General features: G+C 42.8%; 1 protein-coding gene across 3 annotated transcripts in view; it reads right to left on the bottom strand.

The window, feature by feature from the left end:
• LOC112251129 (platelet-derived growth factor receptor alpha-like) overlaps positions 1-14,745 on the bottom strand; it is a 63,589-nt gene extending 48,844 nt beyond the window's left edge. The window contains exons 1-15 of one of the 3 annotated variants that reach the window (XM_024421881.2): positions 14,464-14,745; positions 11,744-11,822; positions 11,270-11,557; positions 10,891-11,154; positions 10,224-10,354; positions 7,726-7,888; positions 7,035-7,227; positions 6,812-6,927; positions 6,332-6,658; positions 5,837-6,237; positions 5,533-5,701; positions 5,199-5,388; positions 4,848-4,963; positions 4,518-4,644; positions 4,109-4,305 (exon numbers count right to left, since the gene is read on the bottom strand). In XM_024421881.2, the coding sequence (XP_024277649.2) occupies positions 4,109-4,305; positions 4,518-4,644; positions 4,848-4,963; positions 5,199-5,388; positions 5,533-5,701; positions 5,837-6,237; positions 6,332-6,658; positions 6,812-6,927; positions 7,035-7,227; positions 7,726-7,888; positions 10,224-10,354; positions 10,891-11,154; positions 11,270-11,557; positions 11,744-11,801 (2,740 nt within the window). In that variant the 5' untranslated portion in view covers positions 11,802-11,822; positions 14,464-14,745. The remainder of the gene's footprint in view (positions 1-4,108; positions 4,306-4,517; positions 4,645-4,847; positions 4,964-5,198; positions 5,389-5,532; positions 5,702-5,836; positions 6,238-6,331; positions 6,659-6,811; positions 6,928-7,034; positions 7,228-7,725; positions 7,889-10,223; positions 10,355-10,890; positions 11,155-11,269; positions 11,558-11,743; positions 11,823-14,463) is intronic. The other 2 variants (XM_024421883.2, XM_024421882.2) reach the window with 2 other exon arrangements.
• Between the last annotated feature and the right edge of the window lie 2,235 nt (positions 14,746-16,980).

Below are 16,980 nucleotides of genomic sequence, written 5' to 3'. Positions count from 1 at the left end.
AATGCCAGAGAGAGAAAACAACATGGAGAATGCCACAGAGAGAAAACAACATGGAGAATGCCAGAGAGAGAAAACAACATGGAGAATGCCACAGAGAGAAAACAACATGAAGAATGCCAGAGAGAGAAAACAACATGGAGAATGCCACAGAGAGAAAACAACATGGAGAATGCCAGAGAGAGAAAACAACATGGAGAATGCCAGAGAGAGAAAACAACATGGAGAATGCCAGAGAGAGAAAACAACATGGAGAATGCCATAGAGAGAAAACAACATGGAGAATGCCACAGAGAGAAAACAACAAGGAGAATGCCATAGAGAGAAAACAACATGGAGAATGCCACAGAGAGAAAACAACATGGAGAATGCCACAGAGAGAAAACAACATGAAGAATGCCAGAGAGAGAAAACAACATGGAGAATGCCACAGAGAGAAAACAACATGGAGAATGCCATAGAGAGAAAACAACATGGAGAATGCCAGAGAGAGAAAACAACATGGAGAATGCCAGAGAGAGAAAACAACATGGAGAATGCCATAGAGAGAAAACAACATGGAGAATGCCACAGAGAGAAAACAACATGGAGAATGCCATAGAGAGAAAACAACATGGAGAATGCCACAGAGAGAAAACAACATGGAGAATGCCACAGAGAGAAAAGAACATGGAGAATGCCAGAGAGAGAAATCAACATGGAGAATGCCACAGAGAGAAAACAACATGGAGAATGCCACAGAGAGAAAACAACATGGAGAATGCCACAGAGAGAAAACAACATGGAGAATGCCATAGAGAAAACAACATGGAGAATGCCACAGAGAGAAAACAACATGGAGAATGCCAGAGAGAAAACAACATGGAGAATGCCACAGAGAGAAAACAACATGGAGAATGCCACAGAGAGAAAACAACATGGAGAATGCCACAGAGAGAAAACAACATGGAGAATGCCACAGAGAGAAAACAACATGGAGAATGCCACAGAGAGAAAACAACATGGAGAATGCCACAGAGAGAAAACAACATGGAGAATGCCACAGAGAGAAAACAACATGGAGAATGCCACAGAGAGAAAACAACATGGAGAATGCCAGAGAGAGAAAACAACATGGAGAATGCCAGAGAGAGAAAACAACATGGAGAATGCCACAGAGAGAAAACAACATGGATAATGCCACAGAGAGAAAACAACATGGAGAATGCCACAGAGAGAAAACAACATGGAGAATGCCACAGAGAGAAAACAACATGGAGAATGCCATAGAGAAAACAGCATGGAGAATGCCAGAGAGAGAAAACAACATGGAGAATGCCACAGAGAGAAAACAACATGGAGAATGCCACAGAGAGAAAACAACATGGAGAATGCCATAGAGAGAAAACAACATGGAGAAGTCAATGTAAGTCAATATGGGAATGTTAGTTTGATTAATTATTTGAAGAACCCAACATGAGGTAAAATATAAAGAACTTCACCATGGCAATCCAAATACCCTATTTAAATGGCATAGTTCAGCATGGTGACTCACACCCAATAAACCAAGCCAGTGGGGTCTCCAGATTATCAGGACCAAAAGGTCTGCTGAAGGGTTTAGGGAGAGGTGCGGGGTAGGGGGGCACAGCTTGAGGGGCCAAATGTACTAAGCTACCTGGGCTTTACTTTTCACAGTAAAAGTATCCCAGGCTAACACACATCTACATAATAAAAGTCTGTGATCAGCTGCCCTACCACAGACAATTTACCAGACAGCTACCTCAACACTGACAGCCCAGCCCAGTCTCTTCAATGCCTATCACACATCAAGTTTCACAAAGGGGCGCAACTACAGGAAGAAACTAGCTATTAAAAGAGGAGACTATGGCAGGAAGAAAATATACGGCAGCAGGCAAACTAAGATACTGTGAATCTAGTCACCACACTATACCAACCATGTATGTTGTACAGGGCCTATAGAAAGTCTACATCTCCTTGGATTTCTCCACATTTTATTACAAAGCGGGATTAAAATGGATTTAATTGTCATTTTTTGTCAACGATCAACAGAAAATACTCTGTAATGTCAAAGTGGAAAGAAATGTCTAACATTTTTTTAAAGATGAATGAAACATAAAACAATAATATACCTTGATTATATAAGTATTCACCCCCCTGAGTTAATACATGTTACAAACACAGTTAGCAGCGATTACAGCTGCGAGTCTTCTTGGGTAAGTCTCATGAGCGCTTTGCACACCTGGATTGTCCATTATTCTTTGAAAAATTCTTCAAGCTCTGTCAAGATGTTGGGGATCATGACTAGACAGCAATTTTCAAGTCTTGCCATAGACTTTCAAGCAGATTTAAGTCAAAACTGATAACTTGGCCACTCAGGAAGATTCACTGTCTTCTTGGTAAGCAACTCCAGTGTAGATTTGGCTTTGTGTTGTAGGTTATTGTTCTGCTGAAAAGTGAATTCCTCTCTGTGTCTGGTGGAAAGCAGACTGAACCAGGTTTCCTCTATGATTTTGCCTGTGCTTAGCTCCATCCGGTCACTTTTTATCCTGAAAAACTCCCCAGTCTTTGTGGATGTCAAGCATACCCATACCATGATGCACCCAACACCATGCTTGAAAACAAGGAGGCAGTTACTCAGTGATGTGTTGTGTTGGATTTGCCCCAAACATAAAGCTTTGCATTTAGGTCAAAAAGTGTATTTCTTTGCAGTGTTTCTTTGCAGTATTACTTCAGTTCCCTGTTGCATGTTTTGGAATATTTTTATTCTGTATATTTGTATTCTTCTTTTCACTGTCATATAGATCATTATTGTCACCACCATGTTGTTGATACATCCCCCATTCATTACAGCCATTGAAATCTATAGCTGTTTTAAAATGACCAATGTCCTCATGGTGAAATCCCTAAGCAGTTTTCATCCTGTCCTGCAGCTCAGTTCAGAAGGACGACTGCATCTTTGACGTGTTTATTATAACATAATTATTAACCAGACCATGCTTAAAGATATATTCAATGTCTGGTGTGATATTTTTACCCATCTACCGATCACTGCTCTTCTTTATGAGACTTTCAAAAATCTCCCTATAGTTGAATCTGTGCTTGAAATTCAATACTTGACAGCTGTTATATGTATGGAAGGCAGAGGACGGTGTAGTCATTACAAAATCAAGTCAACCCCTATTTTTTCACACAGAGTGAGCCCATATAACTTATTATGTGATTTGTCAAGCCAGATTTGACTTCTGAACTCATTTAGGCTTGCCTAAACAAAGGGGGTGATGACTACTTATGCAACAACTATTTAGTTGTTTAATTTTTATTCATTTGTAAAAAAAAAAATGTGTAGAATTTTCTTTTCATTTTGACATTATGGATTATTTTGTGTAGATAACATATATACTTTTTTTTTTTACAATGAAATCAATTTCAATCCCAGTTTGTAATGCTCAACAATTTGAAAAAAGGTGAATGGTGTGTAAACTTTCCATAGGCCCTGTAACTGAGAGAGGAGGTGTGTAAACTTTCCATAGGCCCTGTAACTGAGAGAGGAGGTGTGTAAACTTTCCATAGGCCCTGTAACTGAGAGAGGAGGTGTGTAAACTTTCCATAGGCCCTGTAACTGAGAGAGGAAGTGTGTAAACTTTCCATAGGCCCTGTAACTGAGAGAGGAGGTGTGTAAACTTTCCATAGGCCCTGTAACTGAGAGAGGAGGTGTGTAAACTTTCCATAGGCCCTGTAACTGAGAGAGAAGGTGTGTAAACTTTCTATAGGCCCTGTAACTGAGAGAGGAGGTGTGTAAACTTTCTATAGGCCCTGTAACTGAGAGAGGAGGTGTGTAAACTTTCTGTAACTAGGCCCTGTAAACTGAGAGAGGAGGTGTGTAAACTTTCCATAGGCCCTGTAACTGAGAGAGGAGGTGTGTAAACTTTCCATAGGCCCTGTAACTGAGAGAGGAGGTGTGTAAACTTTCTATAGGCCCTGTAACTGAGAGAGGAGGTGTGTAAACTTTCTATAGGCCCTGTAACTGAGAGAGATGGTGTGTAAACTTTCTATAGGCCCTGTAATTGAGAGAGGAGGTGTGTAAGTGTGACTTTGTGAGTGTATGTCTCACCTTGTGACACCAGCTTCACCTCCCTGCTGACGGCGGCCATCTCGTTCCTGGCCAGGCAGCGGACGGCCAGAGTGTTCTCAAGACGCACGAAGATCACCTGGCTCTCCAGCTGGTTGTCCTGATCAAAATGCGCTTCCACAGTGATATCTGTGTCGTTGGTTGGCAGGGGCACCCACTGAGATGAGTCATTGGCGCAGCTGGACAGGGGAGGAAGGAAGAGTAAAGACACGAGACCTGATAGCATGACATTATCACATTGGGCATAGTCGCATATGAAGTGGCCAGGGAGGTAAACAATGTACAGTAGGTGTATTTTAATTTTAAGGGAAAAAACTGGCTATTGTTGGAGTGAAAGTGAGAGAACAGGGGGAAAGAGGAAGAACGTGGGGTTGTGCGAGGGTAATCTTACTGTTTTATGTTCTTGCAGATGAACCACTCCACCTCAGGAGTGGGCATGCCTCCAGCGATACACACTACAGACTGGCCTGAGGCTGAGCCATGGTGGAGGTCCATCAGGTCCACAATGACTGCAGGTACTGGATACAGGCAGAGAAAGAACAGGGGGTCAGACCACAATACAGACAGTGACAGAAGAAGCGAGGAAGAGGGGGAAAAAAAGAGAAATAGAGAAAGGGGGTCAAAGAGAGATGGTTAGGAAGTTATGGGAGTATGGGACCACAGGTGTCAGTGAGATAAAGGTAAATGAAAATTGAGGAGTTGGAGCATTCCTCTGCCTCACCTTTGACCTGCAGACTGAAGCTGTGGCTGTGGGTCTGGTTCCCGTTCTGCACTCTGATGGTGTAGTTCCCACTGTCCTCCTCCTTGGCCCGGATCAGGGTCAGAACACTCAGGTACCTACAGAGACAAAACACCATGTATGGTTACACTCTAATCTCATGTGATCGCTGTTAAGTCTGTCATGAGAGACTAGTTCCAATCTAACATCTCACCACACCACACCTTAATAATAGACATCTGAACATCCTAGGTGAACTGGGGAACCTGTTATTAGCCACAGAGTTTAGTGTGCAGGACAGTGGTTTATCATATCTCTTCAGTCAGTGTTGAGTCATGTTAGAGGAAGTTTCACCTGGTCTCGCTGAGCTGCTGGAGGCTGTTGGTTATCTCAGCCGCCACATAGTTGAGGGGGAGGCCATCTTTGAGCCATGTGACCTGGGCGCTGGGGAATGAGTCGATGTCGGCCCGGAACTCTCTGCTCTCATCCAGGTCTGCTGACTCCTGAGAACTGAACACAGGGCGCAGCGACACAAATGGGCTCTCTGTCAGGACAGAAAATGGAGAGAGAACCTTTAATTAAATATGCACAGGTCACAGCTAGTTAAAACAATCTACCAGTTCAAGCAAGATGATAGACCAAGATTATTGCCTTGTTACTAGGTTAATAAACAGTGACAAAAACGTACCATAGACAGTGATGGCCAGCTCCTTGGTCTGGCTCTCATTGCTGATGATGTCAGTAATGGAGCAGGCGTAGATGCCGCTGTCTTTGGCTGAGGCCTGGGGGACAGTCATGATGTACTGGATCTCCTGGTCCCTCTTATTCTCACGCACCGACTTCAAGCCACGGTTCACCTGACACACACACAGGGGACACACACAAGTTAGACCCATTTATAATCAAACAAACAAATGTATTTTCAAATGGATCAATTAATATGCTCTCCAAGAAGAGAGTAATAACTATGTACAGTATGTGCTGTTGTTTACCAGTTTTCCAGGGTACTTCCAGTGGTCTTCCAGTATCTCAGACCCCCGGGCCACACAGGTGACAGTGATGGTGTCTCCCACCAAGAGAGCAGTCTTCAGGGCCTTCAGCTCCACACGCAGCTCCGACCCCCCTGCCCAGCCGTGGACGATGTACTCCTCACTGAGGTGCTCCTCTCCATTGACGAGGGCCTTGCAGACATAGGTTCCTGCACTGAAGAAGCCCACGGCGCCCCTCTTGCTGTCGTAGACAGTCATGGGCACGGCCTGCTGGGTATCAGTGTTGACCAGGGTCACATTGGCACTGGGGTCTGACACGCGACACTGGATCTCCATCTCATCATGACCATTCAGGACGTGGTTGCCAAAGGGCACCAGAGAGGGGACAAAGGGCACCTCTGGATCTGAGGGGGTGAGAAGAGGGCATGGTAAGTTTCTAATCATTCAAACGTCTTACATAGATTTAACTCCAACACCACAGTGATGTCTTCCCTATACCTGGCACATATATGTAGATGCTGCTGTCCTCTCCCTCCTCAGTGGAGTTCCCTCCGTTGTAGAAGCAGGTATAGAAACCAGTGTTTGCCGCAGTGGCGTTCTCTACGGTAACCGTGGTGACGAACAGGCCGCTGTTGTCCTCCTCTGTCTGCTCTGATAGGTAGACGGGCGTGTCCCAGGCCAGCTCGGCCTCGCCCCTGCAAGTCAGAGTGAAGGGGGTGTGGAGGGGAACAACCATCTCCTCTCTCTGGGGGATCAGCACCGGAGCTGAGGCTGGCTGGAACAGCACTGGGGCTGAGGCTGGCTGGAACAGCACTGGGGCTGAGGCTGGAAGGCACACACACAGGCAGACATATGGTCAGATTTAGGATTATTCTGAGACAATACACGCACACTGACACATTCACAATTCCTAACACATAAATGCATGTTCACACACATGTAAAAGTGCATTTTCACTTGGCTTGAAGTTATTCTCACCTTTCACTTTGAGGGTGAAGGAGAACTGGGCAGTGTGAGGGATGCTGAGGACCATGATGGTGTAGTTACCACTGTCCTCCTCTAGTGGCTGCCGAAGAGTCAGAGTGCTCTGATGCCTGAGAGATGGGCAGAGAACCACTTAGCTCAGTCCAGCACACACCACACAAAGGTCCACAGACACACAAAAAAACAGCCTTGCAATAAACAGCTGTTGTGATCTTACTTGTTCCCCTCCAGAAGGCTGGTCTTGGTGAGGAAGTAGCTGTTCTCAGTGATGGCGATGCCATCTTTCAGCCAGGTGACTTTAGGAGCAGGGAAGGCTTCAATACTGATGGTGAACTCTGTCTCCTCCATCATACTGACAAACTCCACCACTCCAATCCCACTGTGGTCCAACATCACAAAGGGGTTCTCTTCTACAGAGAGAAGGGGTGGAAAAGAGAGGGGAGCAGAGGGAGAGGTAGTGATGAAGAGTGGGGTAAAGTGAGAGTGAGAGAAAAAAGAAAGAGAGTGATATAGAGGGGACACAGAAGGAAGGATGAGAAACAGAAAAAGATAAATGAAATTCTGGCACACATATGTTGAAGCCATCCCATAAAGCATTGGGGCTGTTGAAGCCATCCCATAAAGCATCCCTTCCCTCTAGCACGTCAAACTGGCACTGATAGGCAGGATGAATTAACTCTATGCTTTTATGTGAATTCAAGGGGACTACTTTTAAAGACTTATTCCAAGAAGTATGATGGACCCCAAGTCATTTCTGTTTAATACATCTACAGCTAAGTGGTATTGGTAGTAAAGAGTAATGCTGTTGAAGGATAAGCAATGTCTTGAGTGATATTGACTAGTGATAGACATTGTGCATATGTTTTCAAAATGAGTTTTTGATTGGCCATAAGGAGGTGAGAGTGTACCAAAGACAGTGACAGCCACCCTGTTGGCTCTGATCTCTCCACTGATGTTGTTGGTGATGGAGCACTCATACACCCCACTGTCCTGAGAGGTGGCTGCTGGGATACTGAGGGTGTAGACCATTCTATCAGGCAGAGTCTGTTTCATCTGGACTGCATCCACAGCCTAGATAGAGGAACAAAAGGAAGGAAGATGAAATACACTATAGACACACTCACACACACATACACCGTCTATAACCATCTCTCGGGAATAAAAAATCTTGTCTCTATGCTCTTCTCCACCTTTTTACAGGTTTAGAGATTAATTCTGTATGTCAGAGCAGTATGTCTCTCTATCGGTCTGTGAGCTGATGGGGAAAACATGTGCTGGTCCACAGGAGATAAATCAGGACCCCAGGGCCTTTAAATGCCTGTAATTGCAGCTGAGACCAAAGCCAGGAATCAGGAGTCCGGTGCTCGTCTTACCCTAACTGTCTCTGGAAAAGGGCTTAGGAATCCCACCGCTAAAACAGACGCTCTGTCACAACGTGCTGCAGGGATTACTGAACAGAGCACACAAAGACATAGGTGCACACACACACCAAGACTATCACTTCAGACAATCCACTACCTACACTACCATCTACACTGACACACAAACTTAAATGAACTACATTTATATTTTATCGGTTATATTGGTTATATCTGCGGGCGGGCAGGTTTAGGGTCATTAAATATTGTGTGGATGAGGGGCAGGTTTAGGGTCATTAAATATTGTGTGGATGAAGGGCAGGTTTAGGGTCATTAAATATTGTGTGGATGAAGGGCAGGTTTAGGGTCATTAAATATTGTGTGGATGAAGGGCAGGTTTAGGGTCATTAAATATTGTGTGGATGAAGGGCAGGTTTAGGGTCATTAAATATTAAATTGTGGATGAAGGGCAGGTTTAATTAAATATTGTGTGGATGAAGGGCAGGTTTAGGGTCATTAAATATTGTGTGGATGAAGGGCAGGTTTAGGGTCATTAAATATTGTGTGGATGAAGGGCAGGTTTAGGGTCATTAAATATTGTGTGGATGAAGGGCAGGTTTAGGGTCATTAAATATTGTGTGGATGAAGGGCAGGTTTAGGGTCATTAAATATTGTGTGGATGAAGGGCAGGTTTAGGGTCATTAAATATTGTGGATGAAGATTTAGAAGGGATGAAGGGCAGGTTTAGGGTCATTAAATATTGTATGGATGAAGGGCAGGTTTAGGGTCATTAAATATTGTGTGGATGAAGGGGTCAGGTTTAGGGTCATTAAATATTGTGAAGGGCAGGTTTAGGATTAAATATTGATGAAGGGCAGGTTTAGGGTCATTAAATATTGTATGGATGAAGGGCAGGTTTAGGGTCATTAAATATTGTGTGGATGAAGGGCAGGTGGGTTGAATAAAGAGAAAACAATACCTTAAAAAATCCTTAAATGTATCATTCTTGTGCACTTTATATTTATAGGCAACATTGAGGTTTTTCTTTCATTATTTTTGGCTATCTGACATTAGTGCATAAGTCTAAACTTTAGGACCTAACTGTATTTGTGCCAAATAGCCTACATGCCAATCGCCAAATGCTTTTGGGAATGGGCAAAAAAAGGTTAATGTCAATCTAAGGAGGCAAATAGGATCATGTCTGAGGTTTATTCAAGAAGAGAAAATCTGTGAAATGGAGAGTTGAAAATAAAGAGAAGGGAGGGCCAGAAAAGTAATGTTTGGGAAAAATTTGGGGAAGTGTTTAAAGAGGATGATAGCGGTGCTGGCTATGTTATGTGTAATGATTGTGAGATGCTATACAAATTCGACAGTCACAAAACGGAACTTCAAATAGGCCTATGGCACGTCAAGGGAACTGTAGCCTATTGTTCAGATGAGTTAAATGGAAACTGAAATCTGAACACTGACTAGGTCTATAACCTCTCACATAGACTTAATATTAACTCCTGCAGAATTAAGCATTTCTTGCTGTAAAATGATACAGTAAATGTAAGCAACATTTTTACTTGGGAACAGGAGTGGAGAAATATGATTTATTTATTTCAGCATCTTGAGAGAATGTGAATATGCAGTTAGATCCCGTCTGTAGAGGTGCTTTCTTTATCAGCATCATAGTATGACAACCACATCAAATATTCATCCAAGCCGGACTGAAAACTTATCAGAAACATGTTGGGTTGTTTTCACAGCTTCTTTTATTTAATTTGGAAATGTTGCTTTTGCACAAAACATCTTTCAAATTTTTTTTTTTTTTTTGCATTTTCTCGTTTTGAGTTATTGCATTTTCTCGTTTTGAGTTATTGCATTTTCTCATTTTGAGTTATTGCATTTTCTCATTTTGAGTTATAGCATTTTCTCTAATTGAGGCTGTTCTGATGGAAAAGGGGGGGACAAATGTTTTTGTCTGCACTAGACGTTTTTATTCTGATTTTACAGGGGGTGCTGCAGCACCACTACTTCGCACGGCTATGGGGGTGAGGCCTTGCCTGTTTCCTGGGGTGGAGCCACTGCTGCTGGTTGGGCAGTCCAGGAGGTGCCACACAGGTGATGTTGAAGGGTTCCCCTAGTCTCACTGCCTCTTCGCTGGCCTTCACCTCCACATGGACGTTCTCTATCTCTGTACAGACCACCAGGGGAGGGAGGGGCAATACGGTCAACAGGGACAATATGGTAATCTACAGGCCTCTGCATGGTATCCCCCTCTCTGAGTTCACTGCAGGCTGATGGCATCACATTCTCTCTGTCTGACTACAACTTTGTGAAGTCATCCCCCCAGTACTAATGACATGATGTCATCTCTCTCTCTCTCTCTCTCTCTCTCTCTCTCTCTCTCTCTCTCTCTCTCTCTCTCTCTCTCTCTCTCTCTCTCTCTCTCTCTCTCTCTCTCTCTCTCTCTCTCTCTCTCTCTCTCTCTCTCTCTCTCTCTCTCTCTCTCTCTCTCTCTCTCTCTCTCTCTCTCTCTCTCTCTCTCAAACAAGTCCAGGGTGTTAATAGCTGGCCTCAATATCATCCCCCTTTCTGGGCCTAATGCTTATTCAACCATGTCTCTGCTCTAAGGCACGAACAAAAGATGACCGCTTTTTTAAACCAATGTGATATTAAAACTAAGCAGCATTTGTCATCAAACAAATCATGCACATCTGGACTCCTTACGTTTGTTGGCCTCCACGGTGTAAGTGTCACTCGTAATTGTCATGCTGTTCACGGTGGTCTCACAGATGTACAATCCAGCGTCCAGGTTGCCAATGAAGCCGATCTTGTTCTTATAAGCTGCGTCCACCTCTACTCCACTGGGAGCGCTCTTTAGGACCACCTGGGATTGAGGGTCTGACACCCTGCATGGGATGATGGTTCTATTGGGATAGACTGGGACTAGCATGCGATCTGGCTCCTGGGGCACAAATGGAATCTCAGGATCTGAGGAACAAGGCAAGAACATGGTTGTTTGGTCAAAAAGCTATCAATATGGGAATTCATATAATAGAATAGAATCACAGAGCATGGATATGACAAACAATTTCACTATATTTACCTGGGACGAAAACGTATATGAACGCATCATTGGCTACGCCATCCACCTCTTCATCGCCCTCTTTGTCTTGGTATTTGCAGGAGTAATATCCGGTGTGTGTCACAGAAGCGTTGTATATGAAGAGCGTGGAGGTGTAATATCCAGGCAAAACGAATGTGTCGTCCGGTAGGGGCTCGACCCAAGCAACGTTCCTTTTACCAGTGCAGCTGATGTTGAACACCGAGAGCGGCTCGAGAACAAACTCATCTTCAGTTGATACAATGGTCGGTGTGGCCAGCCCGCGGGTAACTAATGGAAAACACAAGTTCACTGAATGTCGATAGTGTTTTCAATATAAAATATTGGACAGATTTGTTTATTTAACAGTGATAAAAACACATGTCGAAAGGAAAAGGCAAGTTGGGTGCGCTGGCAGAATATTTTCAGGTTATAAGAACCAAGAAACATTTTGACTTACTTAAATGAGTTTCTTACCTGATAACAACCCAAACAAGAAAACCCCAATGATGAGACATGTCTTCATTTCATCCATGGTCACGGATGGTTAATTCTGCTGGAAGAGTTTAAATACTTGCACGTCAGACATGGTTCCACCAGATGTTGCAAAAACAACACTAGTATCTGTCTAAGCTTAGAGAAAATGTGTTGATTTATGGGAGAAGATACCACTGTCTCCACTACCTAAGCCTTTTGGAAAACATTGCAATTTAATCAATTAAAATCAATAGAGGGACTTTTACTGCTCCAGCACAGCAGTAAAACAACTATAGCCTACTGTGGCACACCAGGTCTTGTAAAGCGCACACTGAGTAATCTTGTTGAGCCGGGGTGATGATTACACTGGTTTGGTCTCAGAAGATGTTTATAAAAACGTTGGACATGGTTGAATCAGCAAAGTGGCGCCAACGTCTATATTTGCCAAGAAGAGCTGGAATTCAATTCAGGCTCTGAAGTCGCTAGGGGGCGACATAGTTCACGTTTCGCCTGCATCAAGCAGTCATCTGTGGGCTGTAACTTCTTTCTCCAGCAGGAAAGTTACATTATTGTTTGTCATTTCGCCGGAAATGGAATAGCCTATTTCTGTGGCAATGGCCAGGTATAGGCCTAGACTACAAACATGCCAACTGTATTAGGCTACTGTATAAGCCTATAGAGCTATAGGAATTGTGCGGTCTAACAGCATCAATTAACACAAATTGTATGTACTACAAAAGTCGAAACAGAATTTCAGGATTGATTCTGATGTTTCAGTTAACAAATATGTTTGTATCTTGACTTATTCACTGCAACATAAAATCTAGACATGGCTACCATAGGCTTGTAAACCAAGTAACTCGACCCAACAAACTTTTAGGCTGTTAAAGAACTCGTCCAACCAGGTTTAATCGTGCTTGCTGTCATGGGTCTGTGGTCAACAGACATTCCCCTGGTACGAGCGTTATCTCGCTGTCTGGTGCGCGGGACCCTGGATTCCATCAACGCACGAGCTGAGAGAGACGCAACTCCAAACACTGGCGCGCTTAACTCTGAAACGTTTATATACCTACCAGTTTTACTCTAATCTATTCAATAGAAACACTTAGTTTAAACCTAATTTGTGACTATAGGATAATTATTTTACATTTTCTTCTAATTGTTATCTCCCATTGGCTCGATTAAAATACATTATTTTAATCCATAATCAAAATCCCCTTTGTCTCAAAACGTTTGCTGCTACTTTTAACAGTGTAGGGCTAAGTGATTAATTTGAGGTAGTCAGCTCTATCTCACCCGGGACTGGCTAATTATCCCTGGCAAACCAAACCCAGGGTTAGAGGGGCTATAATTAAGAGACCCCCCTCTTGAAGAGAAGTCTGTATGACAAATATTCGCGTGGGAATCCTGATTTATACACTTTGACACGTTTGCGCATATTTTCTATTCCAGCCGAATGTGCAAATGTAGGGCTTGTCAGTCTTCTTCTTTTCTCGCCCGAACAAAACACTACAGTCTCAGCAAATGTGCAGCCTGCCAAAACCCCCTTCTGCTGCGCTTGACACTTTGGAGCAACAGCTGAGAGATGGTTGATCAGCTCTCTGTCCTCCACAGACACTTAAACTGTTAAATTCAAACACCCATGTGCAGAATTGATTTCCATGGGAATATAGCAGAGAGATGTCTAAATATAGCATTTTGAAATGAAGAGGGCATTGGGGCAAGCAATAGCCTACACTCAAAAACATCCAAGGCAGTGAGTTTCACTGATGGAAAACTTAAAGATTTGTATCTAACTTGACTGTTACAGTCGTGCAGCGCGCAACTATTCTATTGCAATCTTTAAAAATATGCATACATATTTTCTGCATGTTATATTGGCCATCATTAAATTATAGGCTAATTATGAAGAATTATCTTGGGGGCAAATGTAGGCTATTTGCATGTTGTCTGGTGCACTGAAATTACATCCAACCAGGAATTGGTTCCACTCTATAGGCTACTATACTTTATTTAGTGGGTTTAAAAAAACGTTCTATCTACTTTTGAATTCCGTTCGGCTACAGCTTGCGTCCAATCTCAGAAAGCAAATGGCAAGGTACAATATTCAATTTAATTCCACACATTCCAAGCGCAATAACGAAAACAACTTGAAATCCAATTTCCAATGTGTTTTCCATTAGATGTCAAGGCAGGCAGCAGCATCCCACAATGGACCCTCAGTCCTAGAGGTGACACCTCCAGCTGTGAGGCCGAAATTGAGCGCTTTTATCCAGCCGAGTCAGCGACATCTCTCCGCTTGGCATCCGGAGGTGAGACCATATGTTCAATGGAAAACTGAATCCCGTTCAAAGCATAATTCATTATGCATAACGCATAGCCTGCAAACTAATGCATCTTCAAAGTTTCAAGAAGTTTACTGGAACGTTTTCTCGTAGCGAAATTAGGCTAATGAAAGCCCCCAATGTGTGATGGATGGATCAGGTCAGATTAAGAATTTTTTCTTGGTAAAGTTTTCACAATATGGTACTATCCTAATAAGAAGCTAGGCTATTTCGTGAATATTCACTAAGGAGGACAAATTGAACTAGTCTAAAAGTGTCCAGTTGGATAACCTTTTTATTTTAACAGATTTGAAATTCTCTCAATTGATAGCCTTGTTGAGAAAATAACATTTAGCAAAAACAAAAAATATTTGCTAATTTCTTTTAAATACAAACCTCTTAAATTCCCTTGGATTATGTGTCTTGATTTTAAATCCCAATAGAATGAAATCAGGAGCATAAAAGCGCTTCGGTCGCCTCAGTGAAGGCTCAGTGAAGGCTCCTCTACTCAATTGTGTTGCAGTGGTAGTAATCCTATGGCCACGATCCTTCACTGTGAGAGCAAGCATATGTGCGCCCCTCCGTCTGCGTCCACTGCCGCGCTCACAATGTGCTTGAGCTACAGCGACCAGTAATTGATTCAATGTTACAGCCCGTCCTTCCCCAAAAAACTAATCATCTGGCTCAAAGTAAATAACTCTCAGGAAATGACCCCCCTCTCCTCCCCTACAGGAGGCTCCAGCTCTGGGATTCCTTTCAAAATAAGAGTCCTGTTTTCTCCGTGAGACTGGAGCTGGACTCTGCTGGGCAATGATGTAGGGAAGAGGGACGAGAAATAAATATGCGCAAAAATCCGGTGTCGAGCTTATTTTCGAAGAAAAGCAAACGACATTACTTATCAAGCGACATTGACGGATGTTTTCAAATAGATAAATAAATGTCACCATTCCGCAAATACGCAAAGGTAACATTAAAATGTACAAAAAACATGTTGTTTCATGAGTTATTAAGATATAATGTATTTGCCTTCTTATAAACAGGCTATTGTTCGTATACACATATAATTATATGGTAACAATACCTGAATGGAGTTTTGTTCGAACATTAGTGCTCAGTTCATTAGCACTTTTCAAAACCTGAAACTTGCTAACATGAACGTCCAAGCCTCCATTGCCCACAGGGGGCGCTCCAACACCAGGCACTACACACACAACTCAACTCTCTCTTCCTCTCTCAAGTCAACCACATATTGACTTCATTATATTCCCCAAGAGGGAGGTATTTCCAGTTATTCTTATTTTTGGGGCAATTTCTTATGAAAAAAACTGAGAAATGTTCGTTGTGTTTTTTGTTTGTTGCCCGTTTGGCACACTGTTTCCTCTGTTGTTTGCCGACTCTGTGAAGGTGTTTTGTGACCCCAGCCCCCCCTCTCCCCCGGCCCTGAGGCTGGCCTAATAGCTGGGATAAAGGGTCATTATGAATTACCTATCTCACTGCACTCAGGGATGTGGAGCCAAGTCAGCCGACCAGGTCGTTTTTCATGGAGTGGAGCCCCGGGGCTGACCACCCCCAACCCCTCTCTCAGCGGCACTTCCAGCGGTGCTCGGCCTGTCCCGCAGCGCTCCCCTTGCAGAGAAACACATATCTCCAGCCGCTCAGCGCGATGACTTCCACATGTTCCCTCAGCCGAAGCGCGCAAAAGAACAGTATTCCTTGTTCTCCAAACAAACAAAAATCGCATTTTAGTGCCTCAAACTGGTAGAGTTCCTTACTGAAGGCTCTCCTCTTATTTTACCCTCTACAACAACACATTCATAACGCCAGTCCATTAAAATAGTACGCTTATTTACTTAAAGTTAATTGTTTTTTTGGAATTGTGATTTGTAGTAAGCCTCGACATACAGTGGGCTATAAAAAAAAACTGTTCCAATGCATTGGTGCAAAATCAGTTGTATACCTATTAAGGTTAGTGTGTAGCCAATTTCTTTCAGACATTTTCCAACTCTGTAAAAGGTCATGCAAGCTGGCTTTTGAGAACGTTGTTTGTGATAACTGGCTCATCTAAGTCACTTTCCATGTTTCTCGTGCTAACTCATTTCTATCGCATTGCGCGCTTGTAAAACAAGTACAATGGCGTTTTGTGGATGTGATATGATTACATTTGGACGTTAATTCAGCATTCCACATCTTTAAACAGCGTGGAATGTAATCTATGGCAAAAAAATGCGCAACCAAGAGTGACTGTTGAGTATAAATCAAATCAAAGCAAATTATATTTGTCACGTGCATCGAATACAACAGGTGTAGTAGACCTTACTGTGAAATGCTTACGTACATACCCTTAACCAACAATGCAGTTCAAAAAATAGAGTTATGAAAATATTTACAAAATAAGCTTAAAGTTTTTATTTTTTATTTAAAAGTGACACAAGAAAATTACATAACAACAACGAGGCTATATACAGGGTCAATTTGCGGGGGTAGAGGTTAGTCGAGGTAATTTGTACATGTAGGTAGGGGTAAAGTGACTATGTATAGAAAGTGACTATAGACACATGTACGCGTGCACAAACAAACACACACACACACATTTCCTAGCATTACTTAATACATCATTAGGCCTATTACAGTCTACAGCAACAATCCAGAAATATAATTCATGAATTGTGTAGCCCAGTTACGAACTGTTGATCAGGATGGCCACATTTATTGACTGCCAATAAGAAAAGATGACCTGTGGAAATTACATACTTCTACTTAGAAGCAAACATCCACAAGGGGGCATTCAAATGTTTATGGTTTCAACTGGAGGAATTTTGATATATGAGCCTAAACAGTGTTTTTTCCCAGACCGGTTTATTGTTTGAACTCAGCATCATTCAAAATGAAGTAGTTTCAGTAGCCTATAATAAG

Source organism: Oncorhynchus tshawytscha, linkage group LG05 (assembly GCF_018296145.1).
Source record: "Oncorhynchus tshawytscha isolate Ot180627B linkage group LG05, Otsh_v2.0, whole genome shotgun sequence".
In the NCBI taxonomy this organism is placed as follows: Eukaryota; Metazoa; Chordata; class Actinopteri; order Salmoniformes; family Salmonidae; genus Oncorhynchus; species Oncorhynchus tshawytscha.
This window is presented reverse-complemented; position numbering and strand designations above follow the sequence as displayed.